Below are 24,734 nucleotides of genomic sequence, written 5' to 3'. Positions count from 1 at the left end.
AGATTGTTTTTAATTCTTTTGGCAAAATAAAGGTTGCAGGTTAGTATCATGCAGTGTTCCTGTTTTTGTTCTCTAAGGATAACCTGAGATTTCCTTATGTGTGAACAGTAAGCCTATTCAGAAGCTGGAAATTCACCTGTTGTAACTTTTAGAGGGTTATTTGCTTTACTGATTTTTATTAGGAAACCTGAGAATTGTACTTTAACATCTTTGAGACAAGGTCTTTGAATTGCACTCCACTGCTTACACTGAAAATTCCAGTGAATCCATAGGTAGGTCTCAGAAGCTTTGAAAGATGTATTTCACTACGGTGAAATAACTTCATAAGAGACAAGATGCATGATCACTCTGACCTACAGTAGCTTTATAAAATGTTCATTAATTTATCAGTTGAACTGTGCTGAATCCTAACACAGGTTTCGGAGTGCTTGGACATTCAGGTAGTAAGGGGGAAAATACCTCTAGCTGTTGCTTCACAATATTGTAGTTGTGTTTACTTTTACTTTTGTTTTGGTTTTGCTAGGTTTGTTGTTTTGTTGGTTTTTTTTTAATTGCACTTGGTTTTGTCTAAACAGCAGCTTCTTGTATTTGAAATGGATTGCAGAACTGCTAGGGTCTAATAAGGTAATGAATGTATTTTTTTCAACTTTTTTCAGATGAAAAAACAATTTGGTGATAATGAAGCAATTACTCAGGAAATTGTTGGTTCTGCTCATGTGGAGAATTATGCTTTGAAAATGTTTTTGTATGCAGACAATGAAGACAGAGCTGGACAATTTCATAAGTAGGTGAAAATCTTTGATTATGTTATCGGAAATAAAATAAGTGATGAGAAAAACTTGGCTATCCCAAGTGTTTTAATTTTACTGGAAACAGGACTTATGCTTTAATGTATTTATTTCTCTTTCATAAAGCTTCATTTGTTTCAACTTGTATATCTCCAACTTTACACATTAGCTGATATCCTCACTTCTGTGTTTTTTAGGAGATTGCTCACCTACTGGCAGGCCTTCTAAAACCTCAGGCTAATACTGAGCTTGGCATCAAGCATATTATAAGTTTTACTGTCCACTGATACTAAAATAGTTGTGATGATACATTGTGGTTTGATTTACAGCAATTACCATGGCATGTCAATGCCTTTGCAAGGCTTTTTTTTTTTTCCACTAATATTCCTGTATGTTCTGTGTCCTGTGTTGAACATTCCAAACTGGAAACTAAGTGCAGAACAGATGACCAGCTTTAAAAAATAACAAAACCTTTCTACATAGTAATCCAGAGACTATCATATATTGCTATACTTTAAACATTATGAAGTAGGCTCTGTAACATCAGAGGAAAAAAAATAGTAATTATTGGCTTGCAGTAATCCAGTGTTATCTATAATGTCAACTTTTTACATGTGATTCTCAGAGACTTGACATTACCAAGTTAATGAAATGGTTTGGGGTTTTTTTACAGAAACATGATAAAGTCCTTTTATACTGCAAGTCTCCTGATAGATGTTCTAACAGTATTTGGGGAGCTCACTGAGGAGGTAAGAAATATCAGTGTATTATTTGATTGCTTTTCCCAGCAGAGGTGCAAATTACTGTTGTAGTTCTATAGTTTTGGTTTTTTAATGTGTGTACATGAATTTCAAAGAACATAGGTTTTAATTGTGCAGTGAAATACCTGTCAGTCACAAGGAACTGTGCTAACTGTTTCAAATAAATTATATGTGAAACCTTTATGTAACTCATGACTTTAAAGGCTTCATGACTTAAGTATCAGAAATGCTGTGGAGTACATAGCATTGTGTTGAGCAAGTAGGAATGATTCTAGGAAAAAAATGATGCAAGGTTTTTTCCACCTTGATGGTTTTTGCTGTGCAAGCAAGAACTTCAGTGCTAAAGTGGAATTATGTACAGTTTTAGTTAGAAAGATATTTTCAGGCTTGTAACATACCCCACTTTTAAAAGGTGATATGTTAAGTTGGAAGAGTATGAATTTTCCTTTAAAAATGGCTTGCTACACAGCTATTGGGACATTAAAGTTTTAATTAAAAATTATCTCCTAAAGTAACTAGCAGCATGCTCTTTATGGCAGGTAATTTTTTAATCAAACAAGCATTCCAGAATCAGCAGAACAGTGTGATCATTACTTTTATTAAGGCACACCAGAATAATCTCTGGTCTGTTTAAAAAAAAATTCTTCTATTTGGCACATATTCAGCTGCACTCTATTTTTCATACTGTACAGAAAAAATAAACTTGGATATAGAGGAACAAGTACTCTTAAGTATTTTTTGTTCTGAAAATTAAAAATGAGGTTTCCTTCTTAACTGAATAAGAAGCTCATTTTGGAAGTGTCATTTATAGTTGATAACTTTTGGATAAGGAAAAAAAATATAGAGAAAGCTGTTACTGAATCATGAAGAAAAGTTTCAAAGTTGGTCAAAGAAGTTTAAAATACCTGGGGAAAAAAAGCAAGAAACAGCAGTGATGCTAAAGAACCTTAAACAAAAGGAGGAAATTCTGATTATTTGTCAGGACACCTGAATCCACATAAGAAATCTACCCTTTTTTTTTTTTTTTTTCACATGATTCAGTGTTACAGGCTTCCATGCTTACACTACTAAAAGTGCCTTAGAACCCTAAAGTTCTGCTGCTTTACAGGTCCATAGCAAGCCAGTGGTTGTGTTGTTCCCAAAGTTTTCTATGCCCTGTTTGGTATTCAGAGGCTTGATATGTATGCATGCAAATTGCTGATCTGATAAGCATGCCTACCATGCAGGCATATTTGTTCAGTATAAAATGTAGCCACCATGGCTACTTTTATTTGTAAATGTTGGAAGGAAAGTAAAAGAATGGTTTTGATAGGATGGATTTCTTTTATTGTATGACATATAGAAATATAAGTGTAGCTGTTGCCCAAGAAGAATACTTACCCAAGTGTTCTTGCAAGATTCTGCATCTTCCATAGGCTGAGACTATACCAATATACAATTCCCACCTATCAAAAGGGTAAGATTGTTCTTTTGTGTGCTCTGTTAAAACTGGCTGCTATGGATGCTCACAGCCTTTAGGCTAGCAAATAATAACAGATTTTAGAGCCAGAAAGGGAATGCACTTTTAATTAGACTGAAAAGGCAGTCATATTAAGACTGGAGGAATCCTGTGCACAGGATAGTGCACTGATCTGGTGATTCCTCAGGGGTCCTGAAGCAATCCTTCTTGTAGATGGAAAAAAATGTTAAAAATGTCTATGTGGAATGTTAGCAGTGGTGTGTTTACTACTGAATGTGGGGGTGGGGCCTGATGCTGAAAGGACAGAAGTGCTTTGTAATTGGAAAGAAGCAGAATTATCTCATTTTGATTATTTAAACAGTTAAGATGATTTTAACAGTTAAGGTTAAAAGAGAGTGCAAGAAATACAGTAAAAGGTTTGCACTTCTGGCTCACATCACTGTGTTTTAACAGTTTCCCTATCCAATATCACTCAAAGGAATGGTGTATAAGTATAATGTGTTTTGCAAAAACTTTTGTTAGCCCAAAGTAAGATAAGCCTGACACCTGATCATACAGTAAGATATCTATATTTTTCAGACATTGTATGTCTTTACAGTATGCAATTGCCTCCGTATGTATGGAATATCAGCTATTGATTAAAAGGCTTTTAAATCAACAGCAGAAGGCATAGAAGGCAGATACTTGACACTTAAAATAAAAAAATAGGTATTGTAAATATGTATATATTTATAAAATTTATAAAATGAGGTTTAACAAGGTCAGGTGTGGGGTCCTGCCTGCACTTTGGTCACAACAGCCCCACGCAGTGTTACACACATGGGGAGGAGTGGCTGGAAAGCTGCCACACACAAAAGGACCTTGGTATGCTGGTTGACAGCGGGCTGAATATGAGCCAGCAGTGTGCCCAGGTGGCCTAGAAGGCCAACAGCATCCTGGCTTGTATCAGCAATAGTGTGACCAGCAGAAGGGAAGTGATGGTGCCCCTGTACATGGCACTGGTGAGACTGCACCTTGAGTGCTGTGTTCAGTTCTTTCCTCACTACAAGGAAGACCTTGAGCTGCTGGAGTGAGTTCAGAGAAGGGCAACCAAGCTGGTGAAGGGTCTGGAGAACAAGCCCTGTGAGGAAAGTCTGAGGGAATTGGGGGTGTTCAGTTTGAAAGAGAGGGGGCTGAGGAGAGCCCTTATTGTTCTACAGCTACCTGACAGGAGGTTGTAGGGAGGTGGGTGTTGGCCTCTTCTCTCAAGTGAACATTGCTAGGACTAGAGGAAATAGCCTGAAGTTGTACTGGGGGAGGTTTAGACTAGATTTGAGAAAAAATTTCTTCACTAGCAGAGCAGTTAGGCATTGGAATGGGCTGCGTAGGGAAGTGATGGAGTCACCATCCCTGGAAGTATTTAAAAAAATATGTAGGTGAGGCCCTTTGGGACATGCTGTAGTGAATGATACAGATACCAATAAATACATCTTTTATTTGAGGCGGAGAGGGATGTTGATGGTTGGATGTGGTGATCTTACAGGTCCTTTGCAACTGTTACAGTTCTGTGATTTAATTGGTAAGTGGTTGATTATTGGGTAGTATGAATAGATAGTGTCACAGAAAACAGTGGATGTATTTTATGTCAGTATCAGAACTAGGCAAAAGGATTTTCTGGAAGATGTATTTTACAAGACACAGCTTACTTCAGATCCGTAAGAAGCTCTGAGGCAGTAGTGTTATTTGCATTTGCCTTAGTAGTAATATTCATACAATAAGGGCAGTCTGCCAAAAAGAGATAATAGTGTGCATTAATAACAAACTAAAAGCAACAAATTTTAGTTTCTCAGTTCTGGAATTAAAAGCTTTGCAGTTGGGATGCATAATAACACACATTAAACACTCTTTGTGTCCTTCCTCTTACTCCGTCGAGTGTTTTGCTGGTTTTTTTTTTTTTTTTTTAGCACATTCTTAAATGTGCTCTCTCAGAGGCCCCAGCAGTCTGGATGAGGGGTTCGGCTGTGTCCTGCAGCTGGACTGCTGGAGCTGGCTGGGACTGGCAGGAGGACAGCCCTGGCCTCTCTTCTCAGACACCACCCCTGCCACCCCATCTGCTGGCACCTGGGCACAGACACCTGATACAACAAACAGCATCTTCACACTTCATCAAGAAATAATTGCAGTATTACATCAGGGGGGAGATGTACAAGCAGTTAAATCTTGTGCAGTGTTCTTTTCTGAAAGTGCTCTACTCTGGATTTGTATTTCTGTATTTTGTGGCTTCTAGTTTGTTTGTGAATGATAAAAGAATTGATCTGTAACACTACCTGGCCAGGAAGGATTATTAAAATAAATCATGTAACAGAAAGCAATTTTTCAACTGTGCTTACCTTTCTGAGTTGCAGTGAATGCATTTTAATAAATCTGTCATTAGGGTAAGCTTTTTTCTGGAGAACATGTTATTTGCTAAAATGAGGACTATATCTTTCATTGGGCTATATGAGCATTCTGGTGGATGACAGTGTCTTGAATATGAGCAAGGAAGCTTGCTGGAGATACCCACTGTACTGTCACACTCTACCCTGCTCTAGAGACCAGTGCAGTAGCCTTTGTGAAGTGCAATGTTGAATTTATTGTATTGATTCTCAAAAATTTTGCATGTAATTCAGTCAAAACTTTAATAGGGATTATTCTGAGTACCTAGGTTTCCAAACGACTTTACCTGTGGTTGTTACAGGTGATGATGTTGACATAAAACATACAGTGAACCTCTGTTGTTGATTTATCCAAGTTATTGCACTCATCCTTCCACATTTCTCATCTCTGTTTATATTCAGCCTTATTCCTTCAAACACATTACCTCATAACTGTCAAAACAGTTTATTTCTCTTACAGCTTTTGACAAAGTAGTTGATTTGCATAATTAGTTTAAGATTTCTCGTAACAGTTGAGAACTCTTCCTGGATTAAAGAAACAATGTTGTAACAGATACGCAGTGGCCAATCTTCATTTCATGTTTTGACATATTGAAGCTAAGCCTCAGAACAGTTAAAGTTAAATTTTAAAAATTAAATGGAAAAAAATCTCAAAATACGAGATTCTGACATTTATTTCAGTCATTTATGTTCTATGAAAATAGTAATTTATGAAAATCTGCTGTTAATTTCAGCAAGTGCAGCTACTTACAAGAAATTTAGCTGAAAGCAAAAGTACAAGACAGAGAATTATCTTTATCCTGGCCCAAACCAGGGCATTGAGGAAAAATGCTTTTTTTCAATTCCTTTTCCTCAGAAACTGAAATCAGTGAAAAACTGTTTTTCCTTGAGTACTGAAGATACTACCACCTTTTTTATTTATCTCAAACTATTACCATGGAAACGAAATGAGAAGGGCAAGCAGAAGATTGTTCTCACTGCTATTGCTTTATGTTGACACTATTTCAGAAGATTGGTTGGCAAAAATTATATTGACTGTCAAAGTAATAAAGTTTTTGAGAATTAATATTTTTTTCCAAGAACTGAAATATTAAACCTGACATGAACACTTTAAATAAAGTCATTATTATCATGACCTCTTACTCTGCAGGTATTTTATGTATTGGCAAAGTCCTTAGCCTGATTTTTAGCTATGTTTTGAAGATATTAAATCAAAATAGTTTACATCCAGAAATATCCCACTCACACCACATTAATGTGCAGCTACAGTAGGCTTTCTGTGCTCATGCTTTTAAATTTTTATAATGTAAAATAATTTATTAAAAAATGTTACACTGTTTATCAGCAGGAATAGCATTTTGTTTCAGATATTTGAATCTAAAATAAAAAATAATCTGAGTTTTATGGAGATAGGAAGTTTTCTTTATTATCTCACATAAGTCGTTACTACTAAGTGTTCTGTCTTTCAGTCTAGATGGTCCTGGTATAATTTATTTCCTTCTCCTGACATGCTGCCCTAATTGAAGATTTTATTTCATGCTGAGATCCTGTTAGAGCTGTTCTTTTTTGTTTTTATAGTTAACTGATTAATTTCACATGTGGTGTTAATCTTGAAAGGAGTATCAAATGATAGCAGAGAAAACAGTTCAGTTTTATAATCTCAGGCTGGAGAATTGCTTATATTTCTGTTTTGAATGCACTGATTTGCAGAAATGAGTGGCTAAAATGCCTGGCCTTTTCCCTTCTCCAGAACGCCCAGCATAGGAAGTATGCCAGGTGGAAGGCAGCATACATTCATAACTGCTTGAAGAACGGAGAGACTCCTCAACCTGGGCCTATTGGAATAGAAGGAGAGAGCTTTGGTATGTGTTTCCCTGTTCTTATTAAAAGAGCAGAGGGCTGGGCCAAGATCAGAGTGGGGGTATGCACAGTTCTTCAGGGAGCACCCCACAGGAGGCACATCGTCCTTGTTAAATTTTCCGTTCACAGCGGACCTCCTTCTGCCTTTTCTTCTCTGCTTCCCCTACTGTTACTTTTATTTTACTTTGCCTCTTGAATTATTTTTTTTTCTTTTTCCTTTTCTTTCCTCTGTAGGGGAGACTATTATGTTGAATACTACTCTAAGAAGGCATTGTCACTTTTGGGCCAGAACTATGCATTTCTTAACACTACTCACAGTCTTTAAAATCTGCTCTGTGAAGTTATCATCCCTTTGCCAGTTTACCTTCTGTCAAAAGTTAAATAGGAATAGAAAATTGACTGATTGTCAATTAATTGAACTCCAAAGAAAATACAGAATTATTCTGAGACAGCCCTTTCTTCCCTGTGTATTAATGTGGTTTTCAAAGTACATTTATGGCCTACTCTTCCTATGTAGAATTTCCTGCTGTTTTCTCACTCATACCTCTTTTCTTTGTTTTTTTTTTTTAGTTACTCCCTTTGTTTTTCTGGCTACCTGACTTTCCTATACAGGATTACTTTAAGTTACCTTCTTAACTCTTAGGTAAATAGTGGTGATTTCCAATGCCACCCATTACCAAAACGAGTGTTTATCAGAACAGGTTGTTCTCCTGTAACTCCTGCTCTCTTCTGTTTCATGCGTTCAGACTTGTCTAAACTCTGCTGCTAATTTAAAAGTTTTAGCTCTTCAGTAGGAAATAGTAGGAGCATCCAAACATTTCTAATTTTGAGCTTATTTAAGACAGACACACTGGGAGCATGCAGGATAGGTTCTCCATGAAGTAACAGAACACATTATAAGCAAACACTGTTACACGGCTCCTTGATCACATACTAACCTATTCTGAGAAAGACAGTTCCATTACCTCGTGTCATGATGCTTATTTTTACTAAAAATAACAATCAAAAGAGTTCCCATATTATTTTGCAACTTCCTAGTGTCAGTGTATTTCTAAACCAGAGGCTTCACAGATACATGTGAGAGAATTCACTTACAAATCCTTTTTTTAAACTGTAAAATAGAATTAATGTTCTATGTACTGTGCTTTTCAGTTGTGAATTATTGAAAAAATACACAAAAAAAAATGATGCGTTTCTGAAATACTAAAAATGATATTAAACTTTCAAAATATTTTAACTCATTTACTTTTTGATTGTTTGCTTTTTTCGTATGATTAATGCCTTATGAATGGCTAATTCTTTCTGCATTTCACCAGTTGCTTTTGATAGTGATCAGTTTCATTATAATGGGTTTCTTCATTTTCCTCCTCAGTCAGCACGAAAGCTTGAAAAAAAAGTTTTAAATATGAATCTCCTATGGAAATAGGCTGTCTTTGGAACAGATACTTTAATTATGCAAATCAAATTAGACTAATTCTGCACAAATAATCTCTAGGTATAATCCTTCACATACCTAATAGAAACACTTAAGAACATTACATTATTTGAATTTTTCCTCTGAGCTAATATACAAGACCCTGTGGCTTGGCTAAATGTCACATTGATGTTCATTTATCTCTTTACCTAAACTTGAATTCAGTAACAATGTTTTTTAATTAAAAGGATCAGTAAACAAATGTACAGTGCAAAAGAAAGAAATCTAAATTGTCAGGTAGTTCAAGGGTTGGCTAAATATGTATTAATGAAAATAGTCATTAAAGAAGTTTTAAAAAGTGGTTCTCTAGTCTCTTAGCATTGGTTATGTCCTGGCCACTGTTATGTTTTAGAAATATATATATATTTAAAAATTATAAAATATGTGACCAATTTTTAGTGAGAATGTGTACTAAACATCTGTCCCTCCTTAGCCTTTATTTTGTTAAAAATGAAATTTTCTAAATGCCTCTGTGCCAATTAAAATTTCTTTGGAGTGTCCTGGATGAAATACTGCTTGGATATTAATACTCAAGAAATACTACAGCATAAGTAAATTCAAATATTTATGAACAAATAATGAGTATGATACAATTTGATTTCCATGCTACTATTTTATTCTTGTTACTTCAAATTTTATTCTTGTTACTTCAAATTTTATTCTTACAGACTTAAGCCCTGGAACAGCTGGTTATCTTGCCCATGTATAATCAAATTAGGCATGGCTGGTTTTGAAGTGAAGCATTAGCAGACTAATTTCTTCTTCCACATGTGATGTTTTTCAAAGCAGTTTTTTTAACTGTTGGTGCAGCTGTAGCAATAGAGATTCAGGATGCAGCTCCAGGTGCAAAAAACGTGGGAAAAATTCTTTTGTTATAATGAATATCCCAATTAAATATTTCTAGCTTTAAATGAGTGCTCTTCAGTATTCTGGCTCATAGAGCGGTAATGCTCATAAAGCTCACCTGATTAAGTGAATTGTATTATGAAATCTAAACAATTGCAAAAATAGAATTTCTAAGCAAAGATTAGAAGCTCTACTAGGAGGGAAAGTAGAATTCAGACTTAAATCCTCATTATTCATTGCAGGACATTATAAGCCATTGGGTGAATACGTGAAGATTATTGCTTTCATTAGCAAGTAGTGTCTACATACAACTTCAAAGGGATGCAAATGCTGAGTGAGCCAAATTTTTAACATCCTTATTGAGGAGGAGCCTGCAATTTGGCAGTATCTTTTTGTTGAATTGTGTTTCATGTAATAATAATTTCTTGCATTTTTCTTCTCTGAGCAATGAAATGAAAAATACTTTTTGATGTTTATTTTTTGAAATCAGCTTCATAGTGTAGGTGTCCGTAATGCTGCTTTACACAATCATGACAAAAATGTTATGCAAATTAATTTGTATTTGAAGAATCAGTGGAAAATTTGTCAATTATTACTTTGTGCATTATAAGAAGAAAAGCAGCATTGTTTGCATGTACGGCTGAACCTTCCCCATTCCTTTCTGCTTGCTCATTTTCTTCCTCCCATTGCAAGTGGAAAAAGTCTGTTTAAACAGTGAAACTAGGTCTCTGTAGCTTGACAGATGACCATTTTTTTCCAAAGTGTTATTTTCTTTGTGATTCTTGAAAACCATACTGTAACTATTGGAGATGTTTTTTAGGGTAACATAGGCATCCTTTATGCAGTTCTGCTGTTGGATTTATGGATGATTTGTCAGTATGCCACCATGGAAACCTTAAAATGACATGCTTAATTTATTAATGCAGTTGAAATGCAAGACCTAGAGTACACATGAAGGTCACTTAGCAGTAACCCTAGGTCATCCAAAAAGATTTCATGCTAATGGAAAAAAAATAAAAGATGTAATTTGAAATATGAAGTAGTTCCTAATTTGTCACAGTATAGCCATAGTAAAATACATTAAATGTCACCACTTTAATTGCAATATATAGCATGTATTCTACAGTTATATTGCAGAATTTCAGGAAATCTTTATTTCCTGAAGTCCAACTAGTAGAACAGTGTATAAAAGGTTTAGATGCTTTTGAGTATGTTTTTGAGTCTGTTTCTCAACATCATGGAAAAAAAATTATGTTTTTGTTAAGAACAGTGTTCCAATAGAACCTTAAATTGTACATCTTTTACTAGCATCTCAAGGTAAAAAGAAGCAGTGCAGCAGAATGAGAAATTGTTTTTAAATTAAAATTAATATATTACCCTTTTAATTTTCTGGGCTCTATAAAAATAGAATATAAAAATAGGAGTCCAGAGAACTGGTGGAATTTGGACTCCTTAATATTAAGAATTCTTCTGTTTTTAAATTTAGTGCTCTTGACTGCAGCAAAGTGATAATTGGTTCTTCCTTACACTAGAGAAGGGAGTGCTATTAAACCTTGAGAATTCCCTGTAGGAAAGTATCTTTGGACAGTTGTTTATGGGGCCAGGGGGTGTCAGCCTTATTCCACAAAGTCTTGCCTTCAAGAAAAATAATAATAATAAACAAAGAGATAGCCTGGGTATACTCAGACAAATGTCTAAGGAGCACATGAATTTTGTTATGCTGGGATCCAAGCACAAAGACAGATGAGGCTCCAGACAAGAAAACTCGTCTGGAGCTGGAAATGTGAAACAATTGTGCCACTGTTTCACAGCCTGATATTTCAGCATCCTTAAGCAAATTGCAAGGAACTTTAAATTCTACGTTTTTACTGCTTTATGAGAAATTAATTCTCTAACTTCTGTTGTGTTCATTCCCATTCCCTGAAAATTACTTGGTTTTCAATAATTTTATGGATGTTGTAACCACAAAATTTAAAAGTTTGTTGATTCAAATCTTTTCCAGCAGCCTGAATTCCTTCTGTTTAGCAGTACTTTAAAAGCCCTACACGAACACTGCAAGCACAGATCTCAGAATAGTTCTAATACTTCAGTCTTTGATAAAGAATATTTTAAATATTTACTTTGCAGAATATTTACAATGCTTCTGTAACATTTGGGCACTTAAAACACCTAAGAAGAGTTAATTTAAACAAAGCTACTTTTATGTTTAATGCAGTTTAATGTTTGCCAATTGCATAATGAGCAAACCAAACAGTTCAGCTTGATTTCTTTATACATATAAAAATTATATTGCACTTCTGTGAATTTGACTCTTACAGACACTTATTAAGGGTGGTCAGCCCTTCTAATGTTGGTTTGTTTGGGTTTTTTCCATTCCTGTTTTTTAACATTGCCAGACTTTTAACCATTTGTGTTCTTGTCTTTCATGGCTTGTTAAGGTAGTGACTAGAGACCATAGAGTGTGCAGTGAGGTTTTTGAAGATGAAACTGGTGTTGTTTTGGAGGGAAGATGGGGAGGAAGTATAAAACAAACAGAAGGATGTGGCAAAGGATTTCAGATACAGGATATGATGTCCTGATGCAAAGAGAGAGACATCAAAGTGGGATTGACAAATAACAGGTAGCAGGAAGCTGCAGGAGGGCAGAATGAAAGAAGAAATGCCTTAATAATTTGAGTCTGGGGAAAAACCTTTAAAGGTGAATTCTCTAATTGAGGTACTAAGTACATTGAAAGCATGTTTTCTCTCTCAGTCACTCAGGCTCAGAAGCGGTTTAGTAATTTTTACAACAGTTTTCCCAATATGCTACCCTCAGGCAAATACCCAACATACAAAATCTAATTTATGGCTACAGTTTGATCAAGCTATAAATAATTATAAATAATGAATATTTTTACAAGTAAGTACAGACAGTCTTACCTGCAGGCAGCATGATGAGTATTGTGCTATTTCTTTAATCTTTTGTATAGTACGTGTCTAGGATATTTAAACTACATTTTATTTTCTGAAACTGTTTTAAAATTTTTTGTTAACACCAAAAACACGGAAAAAATAAAGCACTCAACCAGTGTTTTATTCCTATCATTGCATTATTATTTAAAAGGTAGTATATATGGTGTTTATTTTTGAATCTCACCCTTTTTACTTTTGCCAGTTTTAACACATTCAGTTTTACTTCCATGTGTGTTAACCATATGATGCTGCAGTATGAATTACTAGCAAAAAATAGGGGCAAGGAAAAATCTGGCACCTTAGGGATATCTTTTGCCTTCTGGAAATCTGCCAGATGTTTGTTTGCCTGTGTCAGAAATAGTTTCATAAAACCACAGCCTGAATTACTGGTTGTAGCAAGTGAAAGTAATCTTCACAAGAGTAACAGAAAAAATTTACCATGTTCCATGTTCTTACATTACATTTTACTAGCATTCATACATTTTTACTAGCAGTAGTATTTGTAAAGTCAGCTGTTTATAAAGCAGTAGAGCTGTCTGCATAACACGTAATCTTGTATAGCTGAAGATCAGTGTAGATTTCGTAACAACAAAACATATCTTTTGCCACCTCTAGACACAAAGCAGTTTTTTGCTCCCATATTAATTTTATTCCATTTCAAGAACTGGCTGTTAACAAAACCATTCACCAAACTGTAGTTGTTCCGCCTGACATTTTTGATACACATAAAAGAAAATTAGCTTTTTAAAATTGAACTGAATTCAAATAAAGGAGCAGGTATTAACGATATTCTAAATTAAACGGGTCATTACTATAATAAAATTGGATCATTAACCTTCAAAGCAACATTGAATAAACTAGACCAGAACATTAAGAACATGACTAGATTGAAAAATGTTTTTGCACATGCTATGGGATATATTGAACCTCAGTGCCCTTATAGCGCATCGTATATACCAGCTGTTCTAGATATATTTATGACTTGGCTAAGCTTCATTTTGCTTGCTTGCTTGTTATTGCTTTCCCAGAGCTCCTTGGTTTTGTTACTTATTTGTGGATTTGTAATTTATACGGTGTGGAAGGATTTGCACCGTCTTTCTTTGTACAATTCCATATTCTGATTCCTGTGTATATTAAAACAATTACTGAATATTGATAGTATCACAGTCCAACTGCTGTGGATGCAGTACATGGAAGAGTAAGGGATGAGACAAATTACTTCTATTCAGATCAGTAATGATGTAATCCTTCAGTTTAAAGAGAGGAGTAATTTGCATTTCTAGATTTTTGTTCTATGCCTACCTTGCTTTTTTTATGTTCTCAAGTCAACCTTCAGTAATCAGGGTTGATAAATGTTTTATGTGACACTGTGGTGGCAATTTTTCTACTAACAAATATTTGAAAGGAGGTTTTAAAAGAAAGCCCACGTTTTCAAGTGTTTGTACAGAAGAATTGCAGTAATTCCTACTTTGTATCATCTTAGCAGATGCTGAAAGGGAAGATGCAGGGTCGTCTTCTCTCCCAAGTGGAACAACTCAACCGACATCATCATCATCTACTTATGAAGCTAACAACACACCAACCAGTAATTACACTGGCATACATATACCACCAGGTGCCCATGCACCAGCTAACACTCCAGCTGAAGTACCTCATAACACAGGTATGTCTGAATCACACCCAGAAAAATCATGCCTTCATTGAGAGGTGAATTCTAGCCCTCTTTCCATTACATATAAAGTAAAATAATATAAACATCTACAGCAGAAGTAAAATAATATAAACATCTACAGCAGAAGTAATTCCATAAATTAACATCATTAAAAATGCCCTTGGAAAATTTTTTTAATGTTTTTGTTTTTTTAAAAACGTAATTCAAATTTCGGAGCTTTTTGCCAGAAGAGATGTATGGACTGAAAGAGTGAGTGTTCCTGCAGGCAGAATAGTTCATGCATTGCAACATCCAGACTGTAATGCACCATTTGAATTGTTCACTTGATAAATTATGTAACTTCATTTCATATTTAGCTTTTCCAGTGCAGATAGACTGCTGTTCTTTATGTGGGAACATATTCCATATGGTGTTGAAATTGAGAGAACAACACTATATTCATATCATTCTTCTGTTTGATGCATGCTGTTTTGTGGTTTGCCTCAGATAATATTATTATTATTATGAAAAATTTTTCCCTACTACTGTTTGGCTCCTGCATCCTTATTCTGTGTCATTTTTGGACCAAAACGGGGTTCTTAAAAATCCAAAGTTCTTCCCAGTTGCTGTATTAAAAAAGTAAAAAAATAAGTTACATTAAATGGTTTGTGAATAGTTTTTCTGTCTCATGTTAAAGTCTTATAATGATGTTTAAAAATCAAAAGCTCTTTTAATCCTGATGAACATTTAATTGTTCAGATACATTTTTATATTACAGAGTATGAGATATTTTTGTCATACAGCCCCTCCTTTTCTTTTACGTTCTCATTTTAAAAATGCTTCACTCTGTCAAAAGTTCAGGATGCTCTTTTTTTTTCAGCTTTATCAAAGGGAAATCCTTCAGATAAGTGGGGTTTTTTGGGTCTAGGAGGGGGAGAGTGTTAGTTTTTTATATTCAGCTTAGGTAAATGTTTAGCTCTTTCGTTTACCAGATCTGAACATTATGGAATATGTGCCTTTTTGTAATATATGAATTCTTTGCATTACTTAATTTTAACCCTATCAGTCATTCCATGAAATAACAGGTAATTTAGAAAAGCAATTATACAATTTTCCTACATAGCAGATGATGTAGAATTAAATTTATGTTAATCTGGTATGTTGTAGATATCCTGCAAGAATATAGTTTTGGGTCACTGCAAATGAGAGCGTTTAAAATATGAATGCAGATACAAGAAAACTTCACAGGACAAAGTGCCATTTCTTTTCTGTTGTTACCAGTACCCTTTAAAATCTACCTAGCTTTTTATTATAGATACTGGTTTTGAAGGAATGGGGAAGGAGATGGTTTGCCAGTGTGAGATGGCAGGCATGCAGCTTTAAAAATGTACTAGCATAGACTGTCTCTGATACTAAATGCAGATTTTTAACTTCAGATCTAAAAATCTACTCCTATGCTTGTTTAGCAAGTATTTCTCAATTCTCTTGGGTAACAAGTATCTTTTAGATTCCTAGTATTTGCTTTTTTTTAACACTTAAAAGTAAATTTCTGTGAAATACTGTACTGATAAAATGAATGAAAGCCTATAAATTCTGTATTATTTCATAAAACATTCATAGTCTGAAGTGAGAGCTTTAAAATTATTTGTTACAAACTTTGAAAATTGGAAAGCAATCAAATGCATAATTTAAAAGTCATTTAGTTTACCTATTCTCTTATTTTCTCTGCTTACTTTTAAAGTCTATAAATAACCCAAGTCCATTTTTTTTGCATTGATTTGCAGGAGTGACAAGTAACACCATTCAGCCTGCTCCTCAGAATATTCCTCTAGTTGATCCTTCCCTTTACAATGCTCAGTCTGCTGGTAAGATAGTGGCATTTGTACTGTCTGTGTCCTGTGTGTCTCCCCTGTACTGAAGGAAGAAATTTGAGAACTAATGTCATCATTATCTGAATGCTACTAATTCAGAAATTTTAAAAAGAATATACATAATCTAAAAATGGTGTTGCCAAGAGTTTAATAGTTCCTGAGAATTTTTGCTACAATGTATGGTGAGTGATGCCTATGTGACTTTTTCAAACCAATGAGCTAGCCTGGCATTAGGCTTTTTATTAATGCTGTCGCTCCTCAGATGAGTTTCTAATATACATAGCAAAGCCTGTGTTCCTGATGGCATCACCAAATTATATTTTTAGTAATTAAAACACATTGCCTTTACTTCAGATTTCTTCTACTGGGTCAGTACCCAAGTTATTTATTCACTTTATTAATTAATGATCACATTCCAGCTGATAGTATAGGGAACTGATGTTTTAAATTCCAGTAATATTTAGTCAAATGTTGCCTGTTGTGACTGTAGTTTAGATAGGTATATTCTTGTATATTTTAACTTAGAAATATTTTGTTCAATAGTTTATGTTGTTGAAGAGGGTGTCTTAAAATATCAGCTTTACTGAAAAAGCATAGATAATTCAGTGGAATGCTATAATGGGAATGCAGTGTGCAGTTTGATTATAGTCTACTGTTATAAGAGCACTTAGAGTAGTGATCATCTTAATATAGTAGGAAACCATTTTAGTAGAAGATGAAGGTTAAAATAATTTACCTTTGATAGCCACACATTCACCTTTCATATTCTCTTGAAGAACAGGAGTCACATCCTAGTGTTTGTCGGGCATATTACTGTAGTGTCTCACGTTAGTAATAATAAACTCATTTTATTGAAAGCAGTGCCTCAGACCTGTAGCCTGTAGACTACAGACTTGGTAATAGTTTTTGAGTTTTGGGGTCTGTTTTGGAGGTTTGGGTAACTCCCTAACTGAAAGAGCTGAAGGCTTTACTTAAGCTTTCCCATAGTAACTTAGCTGGAAAGCAAATTCTGTGGTTGGCAGCAGAGCTTTCTCATTTAACCATATTATGATCCTCTAGACAGTCATTCTAAGAGGTTTTTGGATAACTATTCGGAAAATTTTAGTCATTGTTTTGTGATTTGAATGATTAATTCTACTTTTGAAAAATGGCATAATTTTGATGTAAATTTTAATTCTTCATTAAGTTCTAGAGGTTCCATTATTCAGTATCATTATCTGTGGTATCCGTGCATTGCTCCCTCAGCCACTTACCTGTGATAACCTGGTTTAATAAGTACCTAAACATAAATAAAAATTATTTGAGTTAATTAAGATAGCTTGTGTTTGTGACAATTCATAGTAGCTACTATCCTCTAATGAAAAGATTAAGAACCTTGCTAAGCACAGTGATGAATAACTTGATCTAACCTGATCTGCATGTCTGCATTCCTTCTCCGTACATCTGTTGTGTCACTACAAGTTTGGTTCTTGTAACAGCTTAAAGTTTTACATTTCTTATGAGGAATTTTAGCAAAAGTGCAGTGGAAGAGGTGATACAGCTCATACAGATTCTCAGTTCTGAAAGCTTAGCTGCCAATTACACAGGAGTTTGAGAGGGCATAAGGGATATGTCATCTCGTAGTGATACAGTAACATTTTGTTTGCATACAAAGAATTAAGAATCTTGAGAGAGATGGAAAATGTTTGTCCTCTCCTGTCACCATCCTGTTATTCATGCCTGATCATTACCTCAGCTACACATGCAAGGGTAATGGCAGATGTCATTCTTCTCCTCATGCTACTTGAGGAGTCCTTTTTATGTCAACACTTACTTTATTCCAGAGTAGCCTTGTCCCATTACCTGTGAGTAGATTTAGAAGTGACTGTGTCTCACAGTGGACACACTGTACAGTAGGACCCAGGAGATCTCCCCAGTTCCTAATTGCATCATATATATTCAGACTACATCCTAGATGCATATTGAGATTAGATTTTCGTATGCACCATTCCTGTGGAACTGAAGTTTTCTTTGGACGGGAAAGGGAGGGATCAGTGTTGCCCTCCAGTAGATGCAGAGAGCTAGCACAGTGCAAAGTACACTTTCTCCACAATTCAGACACAATGTCTGTGTGTATACTAATAAATAAAACATGCCTGTAAATATTTGGTTCTGTGCCAGCTGTTCCCAGAGTCATTCACATCCATACTATTAAACTTTTAAACTTTCTAAACAAGGTAGTTTGTGAAGGCTGCCAATATTGAATGGTCTCTAGCTTGCCCTAACCACAAGTCATGCCCAGGAATTGTTTGGAAAAGTGCTAGCTTGCATGGGCCAAAACCATACTGGAGTCTGTTCCAGAAGTTTTGACAGTGTAAACAGTAAAGTTTGAGTGCTGAAACGCATTCCCTGGCACTGTTGAATGTACTGTTATAGGCATAGCCAAACAGGATATTCCACATATTCCTGCAAGACTCTTTCTGGTTGTAAGAGTAAATGTATATTTTAAAATAAATTATATATTTTCTTTCCTTTCCTTAACATGGGAACAGCAATTTGATTGATCTTAGGGTGAGGGAGAAATTTTGGTGGGGAAGAGTGGAATATTTTGTCAAAAGAAAATAAAGTAACAGTATATTTTTTATTTTAGTCAGTATGAATCCTTAATAATTGTCCTGTCCTGTCCTGTGAGAACAGGTTTCAAAGTTTGACTTCTGAAAGTGTCAAAGCTTATGCAGTTCATCGCTGGTTAATGTCTCTCACAACAGAACGTACAGATACACAGCAACTTTGTTTAAAGTGTGCCTGCACTTCTCTCATGTAGTTTGCTTGGAAAATACCCTTGGATTTTGCTAACACTAAATGCATTCATGGCTGTGCTACCCAAAGTTGTTTCAAGATCTTCTTACATTACCACGTGCTCACTTCCACAGGTGGCATAGTGTAGAGAAATTATTTGGTTTTTTCAGTTGTGTATAATATTGTTTGATTTTCTACACAGAGAGCAGAAATAATAATTTGCCATTTTACGTGTTTTCCTGATCTGAAGAAGAAATTTTTGAGAGTTTGTATTTTCAATATCTTAAGTCCTTAACAAGAAAAAAAGAGCATCTTGTTTCAAAAATCAAAAATTTCAGTTACTTTTGCCATCACTTTTTATACCCCAAGTTGCCTTATTAAAATGTTAAATCTGCTACATTGTATTTGGGACAACTTCATAAAACTGAAAAACATCTGATCAGTCGAAGAGGATACCAGAGAGAAGCAGATACATCATAGAATCTGCTGTGGGTATGAAATAAACATTATTTTAATTCTAAAACTACTTTTTTTTCCCCAACATGATTTTCAGCTTCTCTAGTCAAATCATCTTTTGGTTCAGATTATTTTTTTCCTCTTAAAGTAGAAGGATCATGCTTATTGACATTAGTTATAGTCTCCATCTGTCTGTCATGTTTCAGTAATAATTTCAGTTTAACACTGTAGCAGGTTTGTTTCAGGATAAATACAGTGTACTTTTCCCATCTCAGTGCTGTTGGACCTTTTTAGAACTTGGAATGACAGAGTGCTTGAGGTTGGAAGAAACCTCTAGAGGTCATCTGGTCCAACTTGGCTGCTCAAATAAGGGTCCTATAAAATGGGTTTCTCAGTACCATGTTCTTTGTGTCTGCCCCCCCTTCTGTGCACTTCTCCTCCCAACATCTCTGGTCATGTCACTGAGCACCACTTGAAAAGAGCCTGTCTGTACCCTCTATGCACACTTCTTTGGGGTATACACATGGATAAGATCCTCCTAAACCTGAACAGTCCCAGCACTCTCAGCCTCTCCTCATGAGTCTTTAATTGTTTTGTGTCCCTTTGCTAGACTCTCCAGAATGTGAGTTTCTCTCTTAAAATGAGTAATCCAGGCCTCACCAGGCCCTGGAAGTGTTCAAGCCTGGTTGGATGAGGCTTTGAGCAATGTGATCTCATGGCAGGGGCTTGTAACTAGATGGTCTTTAAGGTCCCTTCCAACTCAAATGATTCTATAATTCTGTGATCAGCTTCCTCCATGGGCTGGCAACACTTCCCCTAATGTAGCCCAGGGTGCCATTTAGCATTCTTTGCTGCAAGGGCACCTTGTTGTTCTCCGGACAAGCTGGTGTTCACCAGAACTCCCAGCTCCTTTTCTGAAAAGATGCTTTCCTTTTCTCTAAAGATTCTTAACTCTTAGAATATATGAATCAAAGTCAGTTACTAACTTTTGTGGTTATTTGTTTGATTTAAGTTCAGGTATTACAGTTAAGTTTCACTCCAAAATAATTCTGAAATAAATAAAAAAAAAGCCACAGAGCTGTTTTATTTATATTCCACTTGGCCATTGTGAGGTGCTGACTTCAGTAGAAGCTGAGCCCATTGAGCACATCAAAAGGTTAGCACCCTTGCTGTGTAAACTTTGGTTTATAAATTTAAAATTGTTAACTTTTTTCCCCCAAGTTACATCATAATAGAATCTGAAGTAGATTTTGTAATAAATAAGGCTTAATGCCAAAAAAGCATTAATAGAGTTCATACTGTAAAAATAAGATTAGACTGGTGAATTTAGGCTTCTTTCCAATAAATTAGTTGAATACTGGACTGATGCCTTGGCCTGTTTTTAAAGAATTATTCTGTAGTTTCTTTTGGCATCATAGCATAATGCCACTTTGAGGGGAACATGGTCTTTTTAATTTCTTGAAGATGTTCATTAATGTAGTTGCATATTGACCCCAGCTGCTTTTAGTCTCAGACTTTATTTAAGTTACAGCATAACCTAAGTGTATGCCTCTGTTTATGCACTCCCTCATGCATATTTACTCATATGTGTATGTATTTTAAGAGATTTAATGTGGCTTCACTTATTCATCACTAAACTAATAAACATTGCAGTAGTAATAAGCCCACTAAGTTCTTATCCAGCTCAATGTTCAACAGTTAATTTGTAGTTTATTGAACAGAAAAGAAGTAGGCTTCCAGAGTGCATTTTAAAAATCCATAAAATTAATCTTAAGCGCACTTACCTTTCTGCTTTTGGGGGGGTAGGGTTGTTTTGAAAACCAGACCAGTCTAGTTTTTAATATTCCCAGGTTTTCCATTTTATTGATTGCTCAAAACCAGTTTTTAAATAATAGGCAAAATGAAATCAAATAAAATAGACATTTTCTGGTAGTATTGCTAACAATGGTTTTATTTGGAAAGAAAGGGATCCAGCTAATTGAAATTGTACCATTAAAATGCAATTAATTTAGGTATATTAATGTCCTTGCTTAAAATTTGGAAGATGTACTTAGAGAGCTAAATGTTTAAGTAATTTAATATAACATATATGGCTCAGTTTTAAATGCATTTTTTCTGTGAAATTGCTTCATTGCTTATAATATTCTGTGTGGGAAGCCTATTAAATAAATGCATAATTCTTTAGTTTTGCATATAATTATTTATCTTCCATAAAATGTAGTTTTTTACAAATTAAGTAGTTTTGAAAGATAATGAATAAAGGTTTTATAAATTATCAATGGGCTATTGGAGTGCATGGAATTAGCCTTAAAAATCCTAGTGAATTTGTTAGTGGAAGGAGAGACAGGAACAGAACTGTGCTTTATTTTATGCACTCATCAGTGATGCTGTTTGCGTATTAAATCTTCTGCCAGTTGGAGCACAAATCCCTACTGTGCTTTCTAGAAGAGTGGATGCATGGTTGTGAACATTGCAGAATTCCCAGTATTTTAAATTATGCCTGGAAGATATTCTGATTAATAAATGATAGCTAATTGTTTTATACTATATTATGAGAGTATTTTTTGCTAATGTTCTCCACTAGTACAAAAATAGGCATGTTTAGAGAAATAGGTGTTGTTTTTAGTCATCTTACATAAAATCAGTATAATAAACATTACTCAGGTAAAACAGAAATAGAAAATGGGCAAAAAATGCCAGCAAGAAAGGTGCATTTTGAAAATTCATTCCAGTTGAGAAGGAGCAGTTTCTTTGTATTATTCCTGAAGAAGAGAGCAAAGTAATTATATTGTAAACACAAAACCCACTGTTCTTGTTTCTTGCAAGTTGTAATGTGATTACAGATAACTTACTGTCATTAGAAATCTCTCCTTTGCTGCATTAGATGAAGAGCAGGTCTTACTGACTTACTTTTGAAAGGCACTGGATCATACTAATGTCAGCGTTTAGAAAGGTCCTCTTATGTTTTTCAAATGCCAGCAGCAAAGAAGTTAAGCGTTATGTGAATGGAAAAAAAAAAAATTAACAGAAGAAACACTGTAGCTTGGTCTTTCTAATGTTACCACAAACAATTGCAGATACAAGAAAAACACAGAATTCATGTGAAAGGAAGCCTCAGTGAGTTTTGTTTTATAGTAACTTTGTAATACTTATGTTTCTTTCAGAGGAAGTCCGTTTGACTCCAGAGGACTTTGCCAGAGCTCAAAAATATTGCAAATATGCTGGCAGTGCTTTGCAATATGAAGATGTGAGCACTGCTGTGCAGAATCTACAGAAGGCACTCAAGTTACTGATTACGGGCAGAGAATGAAGCCTTTATCCAAGAAATTCATGTCTTTTGCCTAAAGAACTAACAGCTTATTACTGTACCTTTTAGGGGAGTGGAGTTATACAGAAGTTCTCAGTCCCATTATCCATGACAATGAAATCACTGTTTCAATGTCAGGTTAGCAGTTAATGGTACAGTAGGAATCTCTGTTTTCATTTCACAAACAGCAGAGCTAGAAACATGAAAGCAGTGGCTTGATGTAAGCAAAGTACTGAAGAAACTACTGTGAACACTGCTGAAGAGTTAGAATTCATCTTGAAATATTTAAGGTTTTGAGAATGGGAAAATGCTAAGTCTCTGAGAAACTTGAGCTTAATAATATCTGTTAAGGTTCTTACCCTGATTTTGTTATTTCAAGCAATTGTTTAATAAGTATAACAGCTTTAAAATGGTAACAGATTAGTGCTTCCCTTCTGAAATGAGAGCATGCAAGAGGGCTGAAAGATCCAACAATGGAAAGGACTTCTTTTCTATACATAAATTATTTGGTTATTATCTGAGACATAAATCAAAGCTGAGGGAGACTAGAGGTTATTTTTATTTCATTTGAAAACAGTCTGGAAAAAGCATCTCTTGATACTTCTGGGCAATTTTGTTTCTACTCCAACCCAATCCACCACAATTGTATGGACTGCTACATGTATTTTTAAATAATGCTTCTTACTCCTTTTGTGTGAACACTTACAGTTTTGTATATGTATGGTAATTAAGAGAAAGTACTAATACTTCTCAGAGATGATCCTGAAACCAGAGGCAGTGATTCTAAACAACAGGAACTTTTAGGGAGATGTGCTTCTTAGCTATTTCATCTTTTTAAAAGACTGAAAAAAGAAAAAAAAAAAGGCATGTTCTTCAGCCATTAAAGCACTATAGGTTCATCTCTGGTATTAGTGTCATAGAGCTTCATATTTCCAGCTAATATTCTTCCTGTCTGCTTTGTTGTGGAGACTTTTCTGGATTTGGAATTTAATTAAAATATCTTGGAAACTGAGTTTTGAGTCTTTATGAGGTCTGCCTTTGCAGTTATAGAGCTCTTGATTGTTAAAAAACTATCCATGCTCTTTAAAAGAAAGAATAAGTAGTCTTCTAACTGATGTGACATAATAATTGAGTATACCATAAAGCATGTCTGATTTATGTCATAGTTTTAATGACGTATTATCTGACCTGTATTTCTTGCCAAGATGCCACGTCAAATCCATGTGTGCTTTATAGCATCACTGTTTTACACTGACTAAAATGTCTGATATTCAAAGCGAAAATATGAGGAGAAGAAAATGAAATGTAAGCACAGATTAAAGTTTAGCTAGTCATATCCTTGTAACAGTATATAAATCTTTGACAGTAGGCTTGAAAAGAGTAGTATGAAACTTTTTTAAATGTAGTGTTTAGGCTGGTCAGAGAATGGATTGAGATCAGTCCTGAGGAAAAGGACTTGGGGGTGATGGTTGATGAGAAGCTGAACGAGAGCTCACAGTGTGTGCTGCCGACCACAACCTGGGCTGCATGAAATGAAGTATGGCCAGCAGGTTGACAGAGGTGATGCTCCCCCTTTACTTTGCTCTTGTGAGACCCCACCTGGAATACAGCACAGGAAGGATGTGGAGCTGTTGAAGCAAGTCCAGAGGAGAGCCATGAAGATGGTCAGCAGACTGGAGCACCTCTCCTGTGCAGACAGCCTGGGAGAGTTGGGTTTTTTTCAGCCTGGAGGCAAGAAAGCTTTGGTAAACTTGTAGCAGCCTTCCAGTACATGAAGGGGGCCTGCAGGAGCTGGGACTTTTTAGAAGGGCATTTACTAATAGGACAAGGGGTATTGGCTTTAAACTGGAATAGGTTAGATTTAGGTTAAATATTAGGAATAAAATCTTAAGTGTAAAGGTGGTGATACACTGACACAGGTTGCCCATGGAAGTTGTGGATGCTCCCTCCCTGCAAGGCCAGGTTGGATGGGGCTTTGAGCCACCCTGGTTTAGTAATAGGTGTCTCTGCCCATGCAGGGAGAGTGGAACTAGATGATCTTTAAGGTCCCTTTTCCAACCCAAACCATTCTGTATGTCTCCAGTATCTTAGTTGACTGAGGTTTAATAGATAAAACAG

The 24,734-nt window shown here is 35.3% G+C and overlaps 1 protein-coding gene across 4 annotated transcripts in view; it reads left to right on the top strand.

Annotated features, from left to right (window-relative positions):
* VTA1 (vesicle trafficking 1) overlaps window positions 1-23,628 on the top strand; it is a 36,358-nt gene extending 12,730 nt beyond the window's left edge. For 2 of the 4 annotated variants that reach the window (XM_071740728.1, XM_071740731.1), the window contains 6 exons: window positions 657-784; window positions 1,462-1,537; window positions 7,173-7,284; window positions 14,040-14,216; window positions 15,989-16,069; window positions 22,474-23,628. In XM_071740728.1, coding sequence (XP_071596829.1) covers window positions 657-784; window positions 1,462-1,537; window positions 7,173-7,284; window positions 14,040-14,216; window positions 15,989-16,069; window positions 22,474-22,619 — 720 coding nt within the window. In that variant the 3' untranslated portion in view covers window positions 22,620-23,628. Of the gene's footprint in view, window positions 1-656; window positions 785-1,461; window positions 1,538-7,172; window positions 7,285-14,036; window positions 14,217-15,988; window positions 16,070-22,473 lie in introns of all 4 variants that reach the window. The other 2 variants (XM_071740727.1, XM_071740730.1) reach the window with 1 other exon arrangement.
* The last annotated feature ends 1,106 nt before the right edge of the window (window positions 23,629-24,734 follow it).

Source organism: Heliangelus exortis, chromosome 3 (assembly GCF_036169615.1).
Source record: "Heliangelus exortis chromosome 3, bHelExo1.hap1, whole genome shotgun sequence".
In the NCBI taxonomy this organism is placed as follows: domain Eukaryota; kingdom Metazoa; phylum Chordata; class Aves; order Apodiformes; family Trochilidae; genus Heliangelus; species Heliangelus exortis.
This window is presented reverse-complemented; position numbering and strand designations above follow the sequence as displayed.